This window comes from Macaca nemestrina, chromosome 18 (genome assembly GCF_043159975.1).
Source record: "Macaca nemestrina isolate mMacNem1 chromosome 18, mMacNem.hap1, whole genome shotgun sequence".
Taxonomy (NCBI): domain Eukaryota; kingdom Metazoa; phylum Chordata; class Mammalia; order Primates; family Cercopithecidae; genus Macaca; species Macaca nemestrina.
The window spans coordinates 73,542,370-73,562,704 of NC_092142.1; the positions used below are offsets into that span (position 1 = coordinate 73,542,370).

The 20,335-nt window shown below is 51.7% G+C and overlaps 1 protein-coding gene across 1 annotated transcript in view; it reads right to left on the bottom strand.

The window, feature by feature from the left end:
• Positions 1-1,678: 1,678 nt before the first annotated feature.
• Positions 1,679-20,335, bottom strand: part of LOC105491281 (fatty acid 2-hydroxylase) — a 63,821-nt gene continuing 45,164 nt past the window's right edge. The window contains exons 3-7 of the mRNA XM_011757515.3: positions 16,227-16,369; positions 15,194-15,300; positions 7,741-7,913; positions 5,148-5,400; positions 1,679-3,010 (exon numbers count right to left, since the gene is read on the bottom strand). Of these exons, the coding sequence (XP_011755817.1) occupies positions 2,931-3,010; positions 5,148-5,400; positions 7,741-7,913; positions 15,194-15,300; positions 16,227-16,369 (756 nt within the window). The 3' untranslated portion in view covers positions 1,679-2,930. The remainder of the gene's footprint in view (positions 3,011-5,147; positions 5,401-7,740; positions 7,914-15,193; positions 15,301-16,226; positions 16,370-20,335) is intronic.

Below are 20,335 nucleotides of genomic sequence, written 5' to 3' on the forward strand. Positions count from 1 at the left end.
GCTGGAATGCAGTGGTGTGATCACAGCTCACGGCAGCCTCAAACTCCTGGGCACAGGAGGTGATCCTCCCACCTCAGCCTTCCAAGTAGCTGGGACTACAGGTGTGCACTACCACACTCAGGTAATTTTCCTTATTTTTTGTAGAGATGGAGTCTCACTATATTGCCCAAGCTGGTCTCAAATTCCTGAGCTAAAGCAATCTGCCTGCCTTGGCCTCCTAAAGTGTTGGGATTATAGGCATAAGCCTCCATGCCTGGTCTGTTTCACTGGTTTTTTATTTTTGGTGTTGTTGTTGTTGTTTTTGAGATGGAGTCTTGCTCTGCCACCCAGGCTGGAGTGCAGTGGCACAATCTCAGCTCACTGCAACCTCTGCCTCCCGGGTTAAAGCGATTCTCCTGCCTCTGTCTCCTGAGTAGCTGGGATTACAGGTGCCCGCCACCACGCCTGGCTAATTTTTGTATTTTTAGTAGAGACGGGCTTTCACCATGTTGGCCAGGCTGGTCTCGAACTGCTGACCTCAAGTGATCCACTCGCCTCGGCCTCCCAAAATGCTAGGATTACAGGTGTGAGCCACTGTGCCCGGCCTGTTTCACTCTTCTTAAATAAAAAATTTTCAATTTTTTTTTTTTTTCTAAATCTTGCTCACCTTAGGCTTTTTCTCCCGCTGTGGCCATGTGTGTTTACACGCGTGGACTCCGCCTGTGTTCCTCGTCTGCTTCCCTCCCCCGGGGTGTGATGGTCCAGGGTGAGCTGCTCGGCTCCATCAGTAAATGAAGGTTCTCAGTTCTGCTGCTTGGACCATCTGGGTTCCAGGGACAGGCTTCAGGGACTCGAGTGTGGGTGGCTCCGGACAGGTCCTACTTATCTTCAGGCTGGGAGCTGCAGGCATAAAGCTGCCCCTATGAGTGCCAGAGCAGGGAGACACAGCACAGTTTGGGGCGACTTTCCTGAGCTTCCCAACATCAGCTTGTTCTGCTTCTGTGTCCTCAGACAGGTGAGTTCAGGGCCAACCCCCTTGGACCTACTGAACTAGACCCTGAGTGCAAGGCCTTGGAGCTGCACTTTGACAGCTTCCTCGGTGGTTCTGATAGGGCAGCAGAAAAAGACAAGCAACAGTTTCACCGAGACTGAGCTGCCTGAGGTTCTAGTTCCCACTATGGGGATCTGTTGCTGGAGCCTTTCTCCCTGTTTTAGGAAAGTCAACTAGAAGCTCAGTTGGGGTTAAACTTCAGAAGAGATCCCTCCCCAGCAGCGGATCAAAGTGGTTTGTGGCACAATGCATCCCAGGTGCAGGCAATAAGAGGAGATGCTGTCTGCAGAGAATTTAGAAACAGAATAAAGCTGAGTGAGAGAATAAGAGTAGTCAGCTTTTTTCTTTTGTTTTTCTTTTGTCTTGTTTTCTTGTTAGATATGGAGTTTTGCTATGTTGGGCAGGTTTGTCTTGAACACCTGGCCTCAAACGATCCTCCCCCCTTGGCCTCCCAAAGTGTTGGGATTACAGTCAGGTGCCATCGCGCCCAGCTGAGAGTTGGTCAGCTTTCAATTATCACCATGCCCCAGCAATTCTACCCCCCCTGGTCAGGGCTAAAATCTCCCTCCCTGGGGACCGACCCCGCCCCTCCACCCCTCCCCACACCACCGCCCCTTCCCAACCACGAGGGAGTCTGATGAACAACTCATTTTTGTTGGTTTCTTTTCAGTGTTTTATTTTTCAAAATATACAATTTTTTATTTCACAACTGTAGTTTTGTATATTTATTCCAAAATCCTTAAATAGCTCTGCAGTAAACAGTACAAATCACAAGGTTTGTCAAACTGCTTCTTTTTAGCCTTTACACTCGGCGAGTTTTTTTTTTTTTTTTAGGTTTCAAGTAGTAATGGTTTGTGGGTGAGAAAAGAACCAAAAACAGGAGGAAACCATGTTTTTTACATAAACTCAACACGTAGGATTAGAAAGGGCCGTCTGACCAGCTCCTTGGTCTGGGACCAGACTAAGAACACGTGTCTGGTTTATAAATAAGACCGTCCTGGGAGCAGCGAGGGTTTTGGTTATGAGGAGGAAGGGGCAGGAACCTCATCTGCGGAGGCTGGGAGGCAGGGGGAGGTGAGGCACTGAGGGGAGGCTACTTCTGGGGAGGCCTGAGTGGGGGGCCGAGCCCACCTGTGCAGGGTGGAGGCCAAGAATGGCTGGGGATGGGGTGGGGCTGCCACCAGTGGAGAAGGCTCCTCAGCCTCCCTTGGGGAGAAGGGCTGTGATTCTGGAGGCAGGGGAGGGACGGCTAGAGAAGCTGCCAGGTCCTAAAGAAAGCAGCTGGGACTCCTGCCAGCCACCCTGGGCCCAACGGCACAGGTAGCTGGCAGGGCCAGAGGGGCTGCCCCAGGGTCTGGGGTGGACTGTGGGAGGCATCATGCTGTCTCGTCTTGTGAGAGCTCTTTGTCCACCTCAGAGCCACCAAAGCCTCCCCAGAAAGGACAGCAGGGAGGACAGGGCCCACAGGTCCCACAGACCCACTCCTGACTATGAACACAGAGCTGTGCCATGCAGGCAGCTCCTAGGCAGTCCATGACGCTAAGGCACAAGGGTGACACAGGTGGCCACGAGGAGTCAGTTTTCTTCATTTCCCCTTGAGGCTGCTACCTGTGGCCAGGTCCTGAAGCAGTCCTGTGGGCTGAGCTCTAGGCAGGGACGCTCCAGGAAGAAGAGGGTCACCAAGGGCCACCTGGCCACCAAGTGGATGTGACCCTCCTGCTAGGGGTCAGGAGGGTGGTCCTGCCTCAGGGCCCCCTCGGCACCTTCCACTAGGCTGCAGGGCCGGACAGAGCCCATCCCGCCTGGCCAAGTCAACCTTCTTAGTGGGGTCTGGATGGCGGGTGGGGGTTGGGAAGGGGCCAGGGCCGGGCTGAGGGCAGGACAGAGCGGGTGGGAGTTGTCACTGCGTCTTCAGGTGGGGTTTCTCTGGAATGAGGGTGTGGAAACAGTAATCCCACAATTTAGTGCTGATGCCAAATCCTAGAGAGGGAGACAACAGGGGAGACGATGAGGCATTGAAGGAGCAGGCGTGCCCTGGCTTGGGAAGGGTGCCAGGGTAGGGATAATAGGTGGAGACAATGTCAATATCTGTCCCCTTGGCCTTCCCAACCCCCAAGGTCATCCTGGCAGAAGTCAAGGGCGGGGAACCTGTGTTTTTTATTGTCTCCAGCATGAAGCTGGAATAAACCCCAATTCCTTATCTGGCCTGCGTTTCTAGGTTACCTGGCCCCCACCCACCCCCCACCTCCATCTTCTTCCCCTTCCTTTTGGACCGAGTTCATTCCTGCCTCAGGGCTTTGCACCAGTCACTCCTGGGATGCCAGATGCTGGTTTCTCTTCATTAGGTTCTCAGCTCTAATGGCACCTCTGCAATGACACCTGGACCATTTAATCTCTCTGCTGTCCAACTAGCCCCTAGCCACACGTGGCTACTGAGCACTAGAAATGTGGCTAGAGCTCCAGAGAAACTGAATTTCTAACTTCATTTAATTCTGATGAATTAACATGTCAATGTAAAAACTGATGCTTGATTCAGTTACTGGAATTTTTAAATTTTTATTTATTTATTTTTGAGACGGAGTTTCGCTCCTGTTGCCCAGGCTGGAGTGCAGTGGCATGATCTCGGCTCACTGCAACCTCCGCCTCCTGGATCCAAGAGATTCTCCTTCCTCAGCCTCCTGAGTAGCTGGGATTACAGGTGTGTACCACCACATCCAGCTAATTTTTTGTATTTTTAGTAGAGAGGGGGTTTCACCATGTTGGCCAGGCTGGTCCTGAACTCCTGACCTCAGGTGATCCGCCCACCTCGGCCTCCTACAGTGTGTTACTGGACAATTTTTAAGCATGTTTGGAGCAACTTACCTATGTGAACTACTGTTTGCAAATTTATAAAATCTAGATACGGATCTAGTATTTCCAGTGAAACTTTAGTATCTGAATTGATACGGATCTAGTATTTCCAGTGAAACTTTAGCATCTGAATTGAGATGTGCTGTAAGTGCAAAATACACCTTAGATTTCAAAGACATAGTATAAGAGTTGCTAATGACTTTTCTTTGAAAAAGAGACTTTACAAAAAGGGTCTCGCTCTGTCACCCAGGCTGGGGTGCGGTGGCATCATCATAGCTCATTACTGCCTCAAACTCCTGGGCTCAAATGATCCTCTTGCCTCAGCCTTCTAGGTAGCTGAGATTACAGGTGCACATCACCACACCCGGATAATTAAAAATTGTTTATGTAGAGACAAGGTCTTGCTGTGTTTCCCGGACTGGTCTGGAACTCCTGGCTTCAAGCAATCCCCTGCCTCAGCCTCCCATAGTGCTGGGATTATAGGCCTGAGCCACTGCGCCCAGCCATTGATGATTTTTTAATGTTGATTACATGTTGAAATAATAATTTGCTTATATTGGGTTAAGTAAATGTTATTAAAATTCTTTTCATCTGTTTATTTTCATGTCTTAGTGTGGCCACTAGAAAATTTAAAATCACTTATGTGGCCCACATAATATTTCAATGGAAATCGCTGGACCCCTCCCACTACCTATGTGATATTCCATCACCTTGATTTATTTTCTTCTTCTTCTTCTTCTTTTTTTTTTTTTTTAAGACAGAGCCTTGCTCTGTCACCCAGCCTGGAGTGCAGTGGTGCAATCTTAGCTCACTGTAGCCTCTGCCTCCTGGATTCAAGCTATTCTCACGCCTCAGCCTCCCAAGTAGCTGAGATTACAGGTGGGCACCACCACACCCTACTAATTTTCGTATTTTTAGTGGAGACAGGTTTCACCATGTTGGCCAGGCTGGTCCCAAACTCCTGACCTCAAGTGATCCACCTGCCTCAGCCTCCCAATCCCCTTGGCTGGGATTACAGGTGTGAGCCACCGCGCCCGGCCCCTTTATTTTCTTTATGGCATTTATCTCAGTTTGAAATCTTTGCCATTTATTGATATCCTTGCCTGTCTCTGCACAGCTGTCTGCACCAGGGAAGAGGGTAGAGGGAACCCTCTGTATATGCCCAGTACACGGAACGGTGCCTCGCCGTTCCCAGGAGCTCAATGGTAGTTGGCAAATAAATCAATGAACACACATAGGGAACTGGGAAACCCAGGCCCGTCCTCACCTGACTTCTGATGTGCAAAGTGGTGCTTGACGTGGTGGGCCTTCAGGTTGTACAGGTAGGAGCCCCTGTGCGGCGAGCCAAAGTGCAGGTAGTAATGGGTCATGTCGTAGAGGACATAGCCCAGAAGGCCCCCCGCAAACACAGTGCCCCCCACCGCCTCGGGCAGGATGAGCTGCAGGCACAAGTAGAAGACGCCGATCACCAGGGAGGCTGGCACAGGGGGGAAGACCAGGCGGGAGCCGTCGAAGGGTGCCTGCAGATGGAGAGGCCTGGGCGTCAGGAGGCAGCCGGGTCCTTGGCAGCTGGCCAAGCTCGGGCCGCTCCCTGCAGAGGACAGGGACAGAGCGGCCCAGACATTCCACTGCATAGGCTTGGCACTTTTGGTGGCTTTGGGGAGGGCGGGCCACGTCTGCAAGACCTGGAGAGATCGTCTTACTCCCCGTTTGCGAGCCAGGAAGGGACCTGGCAGATTGCAGAGGAACATGGGATGGGCAGGATGGGCGGGGTGTGCTGGCAGCTCAGCACCCATCTCATGCTCTAGAGGCCACTGTGACTCTGGAATTTGTCAGGTGCTAGACAGATATCCCATCCCTAAATGCCATGCCCCTGGCTAGAGGGGCATTCTGGAGAAGGCACCTAGACTGAGGCCTGATGTTGTCTGGGTGAGCAAGGCACTGAGGGCGGCTGAGGTTAATGCAGCCTCTGCGGTGGGATGACCCTGAAGTGTCACTAGAGGTGTCCTCCCCACCCCCATGTCCAAACAGGAGGCCTTTTTTGTTCCAAGGGGGTGTCGCCACAGTGAACCAGTGAACACTGCTTTACCATGGCCCTTGAGCTTCAGAAGCCGAGGGCCTGGCATAGAGGTGAGATCTTAGCTATGGCTTGGTCAGGATTCTGAGAAGAGAATCCTGCAGCCTCTCTGGGCTGGAGGAGAGAGAGAGAAAGCAGGTGACAGCGACAGTGAGGTGCTGGCGTGGGCCTCCCTCCCTTCAGACCCAGAACAACAGGACCAGTGGTGTGCTGGAAAACCAGCTCTCAGGAAAAGGAGGAAGGGAGAGAGCTGGGGAACGAGGGAGGGGGAAACGAAGGAGGGGGAACGAAGGAGAGGGGGAGAGCCCTGATTGGTAGCGTTTGCTAATTCCTGCGGTGTAAAAACTCCTGCCCTGGTGCTTTCGAGCGCCCAGGTGGCATCACTGGAACGGAAACAGGAAAGGATGTGCACAGGTGCTCTTGTGAGCTGGCATGGGCCAGCTCCAGGTCACAGCTGGATCAGGATCCTTAGATGGATAGGTTTGGGGATCTGAGAACACGTTCCTGATTGGAGCCCACGTGGCTACAGGCTACACAATCTCCTGGGGTCCTTGTGGTGTGGCAGCAGGGGACTGGACAGACTGGGGTGGAAATGTCTCAGGAGAGCGAGCCTGAGACAGCCCCTGGGGCCCCAGAATAGCCTGAGCAGGTCCCCAGAAGGTTCTTGTGCCCCTGTGGGTGGGAAAGACAGCTGACGGGGCAGTGGATCTGAAAAGGCTTCACAAACGGGGCAAGGGACGCAGCAGAGGTGCAGTGAGCTCTGCAGAGCAGAGGCCAGGGGAGGCTGGAGGACACAGGCCAGGCCCGGGTGCGCTACCTCTGACAGTATACCTGAGGATGGGGCACCCCGATTCTGGCCCCTAGGAAAGCCCCCTAGGATGCAGATCAACTCTGGGGAGAGCCGGGGGGACCACAGCCGACCACCCTGAGAACTCCCAGGTGGCCGATTAAACCCTGAATTGGCTCATCGAGATGAACCGGATTAAGTTGCTGCTGGGAAACCAAGATAAAACCCACGTTCAGTTTCAGCAACATCAGGGTCTAAACTGGTGTCCTGAAAGTATCATATCTGCCACATTTTCTGTGATTTACGCCCAGCAGAGAACAGAGTGTGGAGACCAGCCGGGGAATAGCCTGGGACGGGCCAAGGAGAGCACAGTGCAGGGACGGAGAGGCAGTGGGGGGTACGGGGGCGGCAGCTTCCTTTGGGCAGACCTGTCTTCTAGGGCCAGCTTCTGGGACTGTCGTGGAGTCCTTGAAGGGCCTCAGGGGAAGGGTGATTGAAAGCGCAGACTCTGGAATCCCCAGAATGGGGTACGACATCCTGGCTGTGCCAAATGTGACCTGGGGCAAGTTCCTTAGTTCCCCTAGGCCTCAGTCTGCTGCTCTGTGGAACAGGGAGAACGATGGGACTGTTTTCAGGACAGGCTCCAGGAGGACAAGGCTTTTTGTTGTTTTGTTCAATGATGTCTAGAACAGTGTCTTGCACACAGGAGGCACTCACTGGGCATTTGCTGAATGAATGAACGAATGAATGAGTTGTTTCGAGGATTAAAGGCGATGCGTAAACAAGGTGCAGAGGGCCTGGGGTCCACACTGTCCCTGCCTGGCTCAGGTTCGGATGCCCAACCCAGTTGCCCCCGTGAATCGCATCAAACATTCTGTTGCTCCCAACCCACAGCCAGACTCCCAGGAGGCTCCGCAGCACCTGAAGCTGCCACCGGCTGCCGGGCCCCCTCACGCTGCACATGCTAGTTCCGGGCTGGGACCCTACCCCACTCACCTTGTGGTGCTGGCCATGCATGACGAAGTGCAGCATGATGAGGTAATAGCTGTCGCTGGGGGGCTTCATGTGGAACAGGAAGCGGTGGATGAGGTACTCTATGAGGCTCCAGAGGAATATCCCCAGCATGAAGAGCCCAGGGAACATGGACTTGGGCACTGCCAGCGCGTACTCTGCAGGGTGGCGGGGAGAGCGAGGTGAGGACGGGTGCACAGCAGCCTGTTAGCTCCACGTGTCCCCACCTCACCATCCCCATCAGCTTGGGAGCTGCTGCTCTCTGTTGGACAGCTATGAGGCCAGGCCATACTGCTGGGGCCCTTGGGTCAAAATGGGAAGGAGGCTGCAGGGCTCTGGTCTGGGTCTGGGGGTCCTTTACAGGAGTGATGGGAGGCCTGATGTCCTCTTTACAGAGGCTGTGGGAGGAGTGGCTGTGGCTGGGGCTGGGCCTTTACCTGGAAGGGTGACCTTGCCCCAAGGACATTGGAGGCGACACTCCTGAGCCAGGGCGTTGTCATTATTATTTTGAGACAAGGTATCTCTGTCTCCCAGGTTGGAAGACGGGAGTGCTGGAGTGCAGTGGAGTGACTGCAGCTTACTGCAGCCTCCCCTTCCTAGGCTCAAGCGATCCTTCCACCTCAGCCTCTCAAGTAGCTGGGATCATGGGCGCATGCCACCGCACCCAGCTAATTTTTAATTTAATTTATTTTTATTTTTTATATTTTTTGTAGAGACAAGATCTTGCTATGTTGCCCAGGCTGGTCTCAAACTCCTGGACTCAAACAATTCTCTCGCCCTGGCCTCCCAAAGTGCTGAGATAACAGGAGTGAGCCACTGTGCCCGGCCTTCAGGGTGTTAATGATGGAAAGTGTGAACCACCAGGGACTGTGGGGCAGGAAGGACAAGAAAAAACAAGCACTGAGATCTCAACAGACAAGACCTGAAATCATAGCACAGGAGGAAGATGTGAGAACGCTGAAGATGATCAGCCTGGGTGGAGAGGAGAAGACTGGAGACAGGGGCACCATCTTCAAGCACAAGTTTCCCACCACCCTCTGGAGACAGCCTGCAGTCCTAGCGGCTTTCAGCTCTTTCCTCCACTTCATTCATTCTTTGACCTCATGGAGATTTCAGCTCTCGTTCCTGTTTTCCCCATATTCACCCTCATCCTTTTTTTTTTTTTTGAGATAGAGTCTTGCTCTGTTGCCTAGGCTGGAGTGCCGTGGTGTGATCTGAGCTCACTGCAACTTCCACCTCCCGGGTTCAAGCCATTCTCCTGCCTCAGCTGCCCGAGTAGCTGGGATTACAGGTGTGCGCCACCATACCTGGCTAATTTTTATACTTTTAGTAGAGATGGGGTTTCACCACGTTGTCCAGGCTGGTCTTGAACTCCTGACCTCAAGGGATCTGCCCACTTCAGCCTCCCAAATTGCTGGGATTACAGACGTGAGCCACCATGCCCGGCCCATCCTCATCCTCTTAGCTTTCTTTTCTTTTTCTTTTTCTTTTTCTTTCTTTTTTTTTTTTTTTTTTGAGACAGAGTCTCGCTGTCTCACCCAGGCTGGAGTGCAGTGGCCAGATCTCAGCTCACTGCAAGCTCCGCTTCCTGGGTTTACGCCATTCTCCTGCCTCAGCCTCCCGAGTAGCTGGGACTACAGGCGCCCGCCACCTCACCCGGCTAGTTTTTTGTATTATTTTTAGTAGACATGGGGTTTCACCATGTTAGCCAGGATGGTCTCGATCTCCTGACCTCGTGATCCGCCCGTCTCAGCCTCCCAAAGTGCTGGGATTACAGGCTTGAGCCACCGCGCCCGGCCCTAGCTTTCTTTTCTCCACAAACCATAGCTTTGGCCATATCTTCTCTCTTCTTAAATAACAGCTTTATCAAAATCTAATTCACATCCATATAATTCATCCAAATAAAATACATAATTCAGTGCTTTTGAGTACATTCACAGAGTTGTTAAACCATCACCCCAGTCAATTTTACAACATTTTTGTCACTTCCCCCCAAACCCCTGTACCCATTAGCAACCACTCTCCTTTTCTCTCAGACCCTCCCAACCCTAGGAAGCCACAGGTCTACTTTCTCTTTGTTGGATTTGCCTATTCTGGACATTTCACATCAATTGAATCATATGATGTATGGTCTTTTATGACTGGCTTCTCCTACCAAATATATTCAAGGTTCACCCATGTTGTAGCATGTACTAGAACTCCATTCCTTTTTAAGGCTGAATGATATTCAAAATGTATTCATCCATCCATTAGTTGAGGGACACCTGGGCTGTTGGTAGCTCTTGACAATGGTGAATAGTGCTGCTATGCACATTCGTGTAGAGGTTTCGGTGTGAACAGATGTTGTCCTTTCTCTTGGGTACAAGCCCAGGAGTGGTACTGTTGAGTTGTATCATAACTCTATGTTTAACCTTTTGAGGAACAGCCAGACTGTTTTCCAAAGCTAGCCATTCTCTCTTTTTCTTTGTGAGGCAGAGTTTTGCTCTTGTCACCCAGGCTGGAGTGCAATGGCACGATCTCGGCTCACTGCAACTTCTGCCTCCCAGGTTCAAGTGATTCTCCTGCCTCAGCCTCCCGGGTAGCTGGGATTATAGGCACCCACCACCATGTCCAGCTAATTTTTGTATTTTTAGTAGAGACGGGGTTTCACCACGTTGGTCAGGCTGGTCTCGAACTCCTGACCTCAAGTGATCCACCCACCTCGGCCTCCGAGAATGCTGGGATTACAGGCGTGAGACACGACACTCGGCCTAGTCATTCTCTTTTAACCCCTACTCCATCTCCCTCACCTGCACCCATGAACCCTCACCCCTGGGTCAGCGCGGGAACCTTTCTCTGTACCCATACCCTAGCTGCTGGGCACGGAGAGTCACACGGCTGTGGGTCTGGCACCTTTGACCTCTGTAAGACCCTAGACCCAGCCTGATGGATGATCCCTGTGCATCTTCAAGTCCAGCTCCCTCCCCACTGCCCTTGGACATTCTCTACTCCCCTTTACCGCCTCTCCTTCCATCCAGCCTCCTACTTCACAGAGAAGAGAGGCCCTGGGGTTGGGGATGAACTATCCCCTCCACATACTCCCCCCAACTTCCAAGCACACCACATTCTGCCGGTACCCTGGTGCATCCTCATTGTTTCTCAGGGCAGAGGCATGCACCGGCACGCGGGCGCTGGATGCTCAGAGCAACAATAACAGCAGATGTGTCCTCACTGATTCCTGTGTGCCAGGCACCCTTCAAGAGTGTTCCATGGATTACTTTCTATTTCATCTCACCACAGCCTTACAAGGGAAGTCCTGCATTGCCTGCATGAGTGAGGACGTGGAGGCCCAAAGTCCATGACTTGCCAGACTCCCCCTGTTGGGCAGTGCAAAGCCCTCAGCCACCTCCTCCCATCCTCCCTCCCAAGGGACTCCTCTGGGCTCCTTCAGTCTCTCCTTTTCTCCTGGCTCTTCTGCTCATCTTTCTGAGCGAGGCAAGACTTTCCCATCATGGATTCAGCCCCTTCTTCATCAAGGCTCTGAAAAAGCCAGGCTAGGCTGAACATGGGGGCTCATGTCTGTCATCTCAAAGTGGCTGAGGTGGGAGGACCGTTTGAGCCCAGGAGTTTGAGGCCGACCTGGGCAACACAGTGAGACCCTGCTTCAACAAAAAGTAAAAAAATTAGCTGCGAGTGGTGGCTCATGCCTGTAGTCCCAGCTACTGAGAAGGCTGAGGCAGGGGGATCACTTGAGCCCAGTAGTTCAAGCCTGCAGTGAGCTGTGATTGCACCACTGCACTCCAGCCTGGATGACAGAGCAAGACCATGTCTCAAAAAGAAAAAAGAAAAAAAGGGTAGTTTGGACTCATGGCTCCACTTTGCCACTTCCCATCGACTTGTCAAGTCCTTAAAAATCTGTCTTCTGGGCCAGGTGCAGTGGCTCATGCCTGTAATTGCAGCACTTTGGGAGGCCAAGGTGGGCGGATCAGCTGAGGCCAGGAGTTCGAGAGCAGCCTGACAAACACGGTGAAACCCCGTCCCTAAAAATACAAAAATTAGCTGGGCATGGTGGCGCATGCCTGTAATCTCAGCTTCCCGGGAGGCAGAGGTTGTGGTGAGCCAAGATTGTGCCATTGCACTCCAGCATAGGCAGTAAGAGTGAAACTCCATCTCAAAAAAAAAAAAAAAAAAAAAAAAAAAAATCTGTCTTCTGCCCCAAACCACCAGAACTTCAAAGGCTATTCATGATGTCTTCTTGCCAAATCTAAGCAATTTTTTTAGTCCACCTCTAACCTAGCTGTGGCATAAGACATTAACACTACTCTCTTCTTCAATCTGCAACTGCCTAGGCATTTAACCTAAGGCTTATGAATATCTAAGGGTCCTAAGTTGGATTACAGGGTGTCTGTGAACTTGCTGATATATCAAATTGTACATCTATGGGCATTTTTCCTCTGTAGTGTGTCCACAGTTTCTCAAATTCTCAAAATATCTGGGAGCAATAAGGTCGGAATCCATAGCTCCACCTTCTGCCTGCTGCCACACTTGGCTTTTCTCCTCTTCTCTGGATCCTCCTGCTCAGGCTCCATCTTGGAAACTCTGCCTCTGTCCCCAGGGTCCAAGCCTGGACCCTCTGCCTCTCAGCTCAATCCCTTCCTCTCCCACGTGCTGACGACCGAAGCTCTACACCAACTCCACTGAGCTCTACACCAACTCCACCCTGGGTGGCCACTCCCTACTGGACAGCCCCATGTGGTTGTCCATACCCCCACCTTGAACACCTCCCAAATGAGGCCAACCATCTTCCTCCTTCTTCCCGCCCACCTCCTCTTGGGTTTCCTTTCTGGGGGGCTGGGGTTACTGACATCCACACATTACCAAAGGAGTCAGGTTCAAGTGAGCCCTCTCCCACTGAGTCTTAGCTGGGCTGGGCTGCTTGGTGAGAGACCCTGCTTCCAGGGAAGCTCTGATACCTCTGGGGTCCTTCAGGTCACTTCGGTGAAGTGCAGAGAGCACAGGCATTAAATTTGCAGACCTGGATTCAAATCCTGGCTCGTCACCACCCAGGTGTTACAGTTTTCTCAGGGAAACACCCTACCCATGTTGTAGTTAGGATGGAGGTAACAGAATATCTGATTATATGATGAGTATATATGTCGTATTATATAATAACATTAACATTATATTTTCTTTTCCTTTTTTTTTTTTTTTTTTTTTTTTTTGAGGCAGAATCTCACTCTGTCAGCCAGGCTGGGATGCAGGGGCATGATCTTGGTTCACTGCAACCTCTGCCTCCCGGGTTCAAACGATTCTCCTGCCTCAGCCTCCTGAGTAGCTGGGACTACAGGCATGCGCCACCATGCCCAGCTAATTTTTGTATTTTTAGTAGAGACTGGGTTTCACCATGTTGGCCAGGCTTGTTTCAAACTCCTGACCTCAGGTGATCCACCCGCCTAGGTCTCCCAAAGTGCTGAGATTATAGGCGTGAGCTACCGTGCCCGGCCTTAGCTCTCTTATTGGTAAGGAAAGGACTGGACACACAGGAGCACTCTGGCACAGACTCAGGTCCTGGCCTCTGTCGGGCCCTGCACACCACCCCACCAGAGGCCCACCTGCCCCTCCTCTCCGGGATGCTGCTCGCTCTAACATGCTCTCAGAAGCTGCTCTGGAGCCATCCTGAGTATGCAGCACTGCCCCCTCTCCCCTGTCCCCCCGGCTTTTGAAAGCATTTTCACGTGCGCATCTAGGAATGTCAGCCTTGAACTGGTGTCTTCGTTCAGCTTCCACTGCTTCTTGGCACCCTGACTCTTCTGTATTGATTCCAGCGTGTCCTTTGTCTAGCAGCTGCACTGGGACCCCGCCGAGCCTCTCCTTGCCTTGCTTTGTGAGCTCTTATTTTCTCTGCCTGCGGCTTGTGCCTTGCATGACAAGCTGGGGGCTGAAGGAGGCATGTGGAGACATATCTCTCATGCCCCCATCCCTGGCATCGTGGTCACAGGCTTACTAACCCTCTACACTGGACCTTTATAAGACAGGCATATTTTAGCCCTCTGCCGAGGCCGTGTGGCTGACAGAGCCGTCAAATCATCCTCCTTGCCTCACAGGAAAGTCCTCTCCTATAGGTCAAGCCTCTGCCCGCCCCCTCACCCCAGCATCACCCCTGTCTGCCCATCCGGCCGGAGCTGGTACTGAGTGGCATCTCTGGAGGAATCCAGCAGAGGGACCTGGGCCAAAGCTTCAGCGTCCCCTTCCCCCTCCGGCTGCCAGCCCTGGCGGCCCTGCCACTGTTTGTGATTGTTAGGGGAGTGTTGGGCAGACAGTGGGTGATTCAGCGAGCAGGACTTCTGAGCAACAAGCCCTGTGCTGTGCCTGAGCTATTCAGCGTGGGCAGAACAGGACAACCATGGCTCGAGAGATGCCCGCAGTAACCCTCGGTGACCAGGGGCAGCTCTGGGCTGGATCTGGGGGAACTTTCTGCAACTTGCTCAGCCTTGACTCAGGTGGATAAAAGAAGCTCCTGGTGCCATGACCGCGGCCCCTCTCATCTCAACCATTCAGGCACTTGACTTGCGGACTGCGGGGAAAAGAGGTGCCCCTGGCAGAGTGAGGGCAGCTCAGGAAGCTCATAGCCAGGAAAGACAGACCACAGGGCAGGTGGCATGTACCTGGAGGCCCAAGGTAGGCAAGGTGCTTGCCAGGCTGGCTGTCCCAGCGGCCATACCTAAACCCACAGTCATCCTGAAAGACCCAGCTAGAAGCTGGGGCGCACCTGGTATCCACATCCTAGCCACATGACCTTCAACTACTCCCTTGATATATCTGAGGCTCCATTTCCTCAGTTCTAAAAAGGGATAATGACAGGACCCTTCTTATGGGGCTGCTGGGAGGGGTAAATGAGGCAGTCCTGGGAGAGCACATGGCCCTGCACATGGCAAGTGTCCCATACAGGTTAGTGCGCTGTTACTCCCAGTCTGGGGGTCCGCTGCCTGAACCTTTGCCTTGGACACACTCTAGGACACTCTCAGATCTTTCTCTCCCAAGTTCTCTGCTAATCTGTGCTCGGTTCACAGGCCAGTCTGAGTCTAGCTCTCAGCTGTGTCACCTGACAAAGTGATTTCATTTAGTTTCTTAGCAAAGAATCCCAGATCATGCATTTTTTGGTGTGACACTCAATGAGAAGCACTCTCTGTCTCCCTCTTTTTTTTTTATTTCTATGCCACCTGATGATTCCATTTAGTTTTTGCTGATGTGTTGTTGGGTTTTGTATCCATTTGTGGGGGTAGATGGGAGTCTGACAAAATTCTTCTTTGGAAGACTATTTCTACAGAGAGGCTTCACCAAAAAATGTCTGTGATGTGGTTTGGGGTTCTATGCTCTCAGAAACTCTGGGCTAGGGAAAGCACTGAGGTCTCCTTCCTCTAGGATCCTCAGGGCAAGTCAGGAAAGAACCTGGCATTACCTGTTGTAAATGACGTGAAGAGTCGGACGTTCCCCTGGGCAAAGGTTCGGTAGTAGGACCAGCTGAGGTACAGCACCAGGGGCACCCAGATGATGGGGACACTGTACCTGTAGGAAGGCCGTCAGGGTGAGAGAGATACACATACAGGAGCTTGACAGGGTCCAGCTTTCTTTCTTTCTTTTTTTTTTTTTTTTTGAGATGGAGTTTCACTCTTGTTGCCCAGGCTGGAGTGCAATGGCGTGATCTTGGCTCACTGCAACCTCTGCCTCCTGGGTTCAAGTGATTCTCCTGCCTCAGCCTCCCAAGTAGCCGGGATTACAGGAATGTGCCACCACACCCAGCTAATTTTGTATTTTTAGTAGAGATGGGGTTTCACCATGTTGTCAGGCTGGTCTCGAACTCCAGACCTCAGGTGATCCACCCGCCTTGGCCTCCCAAAGTGATGGGATTACAGGCGTGAGACACTGTGCCTGGCAGGGTCCAGCTTTCTTAGAGAAATATAACTCAACTGGAGGGGGGACAAGATGACAGCAAAGCATATGCAGAATGCCTATGGAGACCTGGGGTCAAAGGGACACTGGTACAGGGAGTGGGGAAGAGAAAAGAGGAGAGAGGCTGTGAGTCCATCTGCCTCCTGTCTCTGAGATGAATTATTGGCAGAAAAGAACTGTGTCCCCAGCGCTATTGACTCTATGCAAATACACAGACGCTGACCTCTTGTGGCAGAGGAGCTAATTGCAGGCAAAATTGTTTCCATGTGCACTGGGGGCAAGAAACTCCTCATAAGAGTCTGGAATAGACCAGGAGTGGCATTCAACGTAGTTTCTGGCTACATGTTGGGTTGTGACCCACCCAGTGGGCAAAACGATGCATAGGGATGAATTATTCCCATCGTGTGTTCCTCCCTCCCTGAGAGCTTTACAGCATAGACCTGGGCTCTAGGGAGGGACCCAATTGCCCCTTCCCTTTCCATATCTGATTGGCACAATCAGAAGAGAAGGGAAGCCTGTCACAGGCTCAGGGAAGAGCTCACCAGACAGTCTTAGAGAGGCCCTCAATGAGGTCTGAGTGGAAGAGGCGGATGGGCCTGGTCACCGGCTGGTGAACCCACTCATCGTACTTCTCTCCCAAGTGGCCCACCTGCCACAGGAGAGGCTTTTGCCAGTCCACCAGGTCCTGCAAGAGATGAAGCCAAGTGGACATTTGATATTCACGTCTTCCCATATTCCTTCTCTAATTTCCTCGTTACAGCATCCCAATCCCCTGCTCCTACCTCAGCTCATGTGATCTGTGTGGGACCACCCACCCTCCTGCTTCAGTGATCAAGAACTGACCAAGTTGCTCATCCCAGCCCCCAGCCACAGCAATAGGATCCAGTAAAGGTTTACGACCTAAGCTGGTGTGATGAGGCATCAGACACTCCCTCTTTCTGTTGGGCGTGCTAAATCGGCAGGGCATGAGCCTGGATTTACTAGCAGAGCCTGCCTGAAGACACCACCAGAACAGAAGATGGCCAAACCAAGAGCTAGAGAGACAGAATCCCAGTGATGATATCTGAGCATCCAGATTCAGCCACATCTGAAGTTTAAAGTCTTGCTCAGGACTCTTGAGGTACAGGAGGCAACACATTTTGTATCAGGAATGAAGTGGGCTCTTTTCCCAGGCTTTCTTCTTGGTGTTGGCCTGGGTAATTAATTCATTCAATCATTTATTCAGCAATTTATTTAATATTTTATATATATTTAAATGCTAGGTGCTGGGAAGAATCAACAGGAATGAAAGAGGCCAACCTTGTTTCATGTAGCTTAGTGCTTAGACTCTGAAGTCAGGCCTGAGTACAAATCCATTTGCCATTTACTGTGTGACTTTAGGAAAATCACTTAACTTCCTTGAGCCTCAGTTTCCCCAGCTATAAAATGGAAGTAATTGTTGGTTGCAGTAGCTCATGCCTGTAAACTCTGCATTTTGGAAGGCTGAGCCAGGATAACTGCTTGAGGCCAGTAGTTCGAGACCAGCCTGGGCAATATTTTGAGACTCCATCTCTACAAAAATAAAAAAATAATAACGGTACCTGCATTAAGTGCTCAGTGAGATGTGGCATGCCAAGTAAGGATAGTTTAGTAGAGACACAAAGCAGGCTGAGATCCAGAGGCAGAATGGCTGGCACAAATGCCTGGGTCAGGGTAGGCGAGGAGGGCTTTGCAGAGGACCTGGGGTTTGGGGTGGAGTTCACCAACACAGAGGATTTGACAAGGGGGAGAGAGGAAGGGATGGCGGGGAGTGTGGGCACAGATGTAAAGTTGAATATGGCTGTGGCCTTTCTGGCACCTTAATAGTGCTCTGTGGGCAGCAGGAGGAAAGCTGCTGAAGGCTCAGAGGATGGAACACCCTGTACCACACCCAGGAGTTGCTTATTCTCCAGGCCTGTTGTCTCCAAGGCAAGGATGTACACCTACCCCATTGGTACTCACAGGTTAATCCCCAGAGGCAAGGAGAAAATATTAACCACTCTATTTCTATTTCTATTATTTCTATTTATTTGTGTTTGTAATATATTTATCTCTTTTTTCTTTTTCTTTCTTTTCTTTTCTTTTTTTTTTTTGAGACAGAGTCTCGCTCTGTCGCCAGGCTGGAGTGCAGTGGCATAATCTCAGCTCACTGCAACCTCCGCCTCCCGCGTTCAAGTGATTCTCCTGCCTCAGCCTCCCGAGCAGCTGGGACTACAGGCATGTGCCACCACGCCTAACTGATTTTTGTATTTTTAGTAGAGACGGGGTTTCATCATGTTGGCCAGGATGGTCTCGATCTTTTTTTTTTTTGAGACGGAGTCTTACTCTGTCGCCAGGCTGGAGTGCAGTGGCGCGATCTCAGCTCACTGTAACCTCTGCCTCCCGGGTTCAAGTGATTCCCCTGCCTCAGCCTCCCTAGTAGCTAGGATTACAGGCACATGCCACCTCACCCAGCTAATTTTTTGTATTTTAGTAGAGACGGGGTTTCACCATGTTGGCCAAGATAGTCTCGATCTCCTGACCCTCGCGATCCGACCGCCTTGGCCTCCCAAAGTGCTGGGATTACCGACGTGAGCCACCATGCCTGGCCTCTTTTTTGTTTTATTAAGAGGTGGGTCTTGCTATGTTGCTCAGGCTGGACTTGAACTCCTGGGCTCAAGCGATCCTCCTGCCTCAGCCTCTTGGGTAGCTTAGAGTGTGTGTCACTACGCAAGCTTTATCTCACCTTTACACGGCATTTGAATGTTTTCTAACACGCAGAATATGAGAGTACGTTAACACATACAAATACTTTAGAAATAATTTAAATGGACACATAATGGAGAGTGTGTGCAGAAAGTGTTACTCATAGGCACGCAAGCTCAGAAAAGTTTGCAGGTTTCAGCTCCAGGCAAGGGGAAGCGGTTGGGGATTTCTGACAAGCCAGTGCTAGGTTAATCTGGACCGAATCCAGTAAAGAACAGTGGACCTGGAGTGAGGGGAACTCCATTAAAGCCTGGCTGTGCCTTTGGCCAGTTGTGAGATCCTGGACATGCATCTTTTCCTCTCGGGGCCCCTCGGTGCCCTCATCTGTGATGCTGGTGGGCCCCAGTCCACCACCCACAATCGGACTGAGGATGAGGGTGCCGCGGTGGATGCCCAGCCAATCTTCGGCTTGGAGAGTCAGGCAGTCACTGCAGGTGGGAAGTGAGGGAACGATAGGCAGGGAGAGGAAGGGAGAGGAGCAAGGGCTGCACGTGGAAGAGCTTGCAAGCCTGGATGAAACAGCCATCAGTGATTCCAGAAACCCGCCTTCCCCTCACCCTGGCTGCAATCTCATCCTTGTACAGGCCTCTCCACCAAAGCCTGCAGCCCCAGGGGGTCTTCCAGGAACCAGCCCTCACGGGCCCCCCAGCTCCTCTGGAGGTGGAGCTAGTCTTGCCATCACAGCCTGGGAGCAGGGGTGTGGGGGTCCCGGGAGCAAGCAGGCAAGGCCACTGGGTTTCTCTCTGTGCCTGTGACCAGGATGAAAGGCCCAAAGAAAGCTGTGGCTTCTGCCATGTGAACTTGGCAGGTCCCAGGTACTGGCTGCCTTCCTGTGGCAGGGGTGGGGGTTGGGAGGTTCACTTCCTGCTTCTCAGGCTGGAAGACAATCCAAGTCAGCCTGGAGCCATCCCGCCCTGGCACTAACAAATCAAGCAATCATCTAAACTGCACCTAGTCGCTGCTCCCTTCCTGACCCCAGTCTCCTTGACCTCAGCCCTGGAGTCTAGCAGCAAGTGGGGTCACTGGAAGTGTGCTGTCTCATTCCCTCCAGCCCTCTGCCCTAGGTCTCTAAACACACACACACCCCCCGCACCACCACAACCGCTACCACCACTACCAGGAAAAAGAACTGGAGGAACCAGCTGGTGGCCTGTGTGTACACCTTATCTTGCGGCAGTCTGCAGAGCCCCACCTTAGAAGAAGTTGGACCAGGTTCACGGCGAGAATGCGAGGCTTTGTCCCAGCTGCAGTAGCACTCAGAGCTAATCCCCATGGAGCCCTGCTTATGTGTCAAGCATGGTTCTAAACACCCGACACAGGTTCAGTCACTTGATCCTCGCCATACCCCTAACTAGGTGGGTATTCTAACTATTGTCATTTTGCAGATGGGGAAACTGAGGCTGAGTAATCTGCCCAAGATTGCCCACTTATGTCTCCTTCATGAGTTGGCCCCTTTACCACTGGGAAAGAACCATCTCGGTCCCTGGAAATACTCCTTGTCCTGAAGTCTGCTTGGGTAGTAATAGAATCACGTTCGTTTCCTGAAGCTTGGTGTGCACAGGATCCATGTTTTCCCATACTTTTCCTTTCAACCTGTGTATGCCTTTACATTTAAGGTGCATCTCTTGCAGACAGAATATAGTTGGATCTTCTTCTTTAATCTAGTCAGACAATCTCTGCCTTTTTTTTTTTTTTTTTTTTTTTTTTTTTTTTTGAGAAGGAGTTTCACTATTTTTGCTTAGGCCAAGATGGCAATGGTGCCATCTCGGCTCACTGCAACCTCTCCCTCCCGGGTTTAAGCAATTCTCCCTGCCTCAGCCTCTGAGTAGCTGGGATTACAGGCACCTGCCACCATGTCTGGCTATTTCTTTTTTCTTTTCTTTTTTTT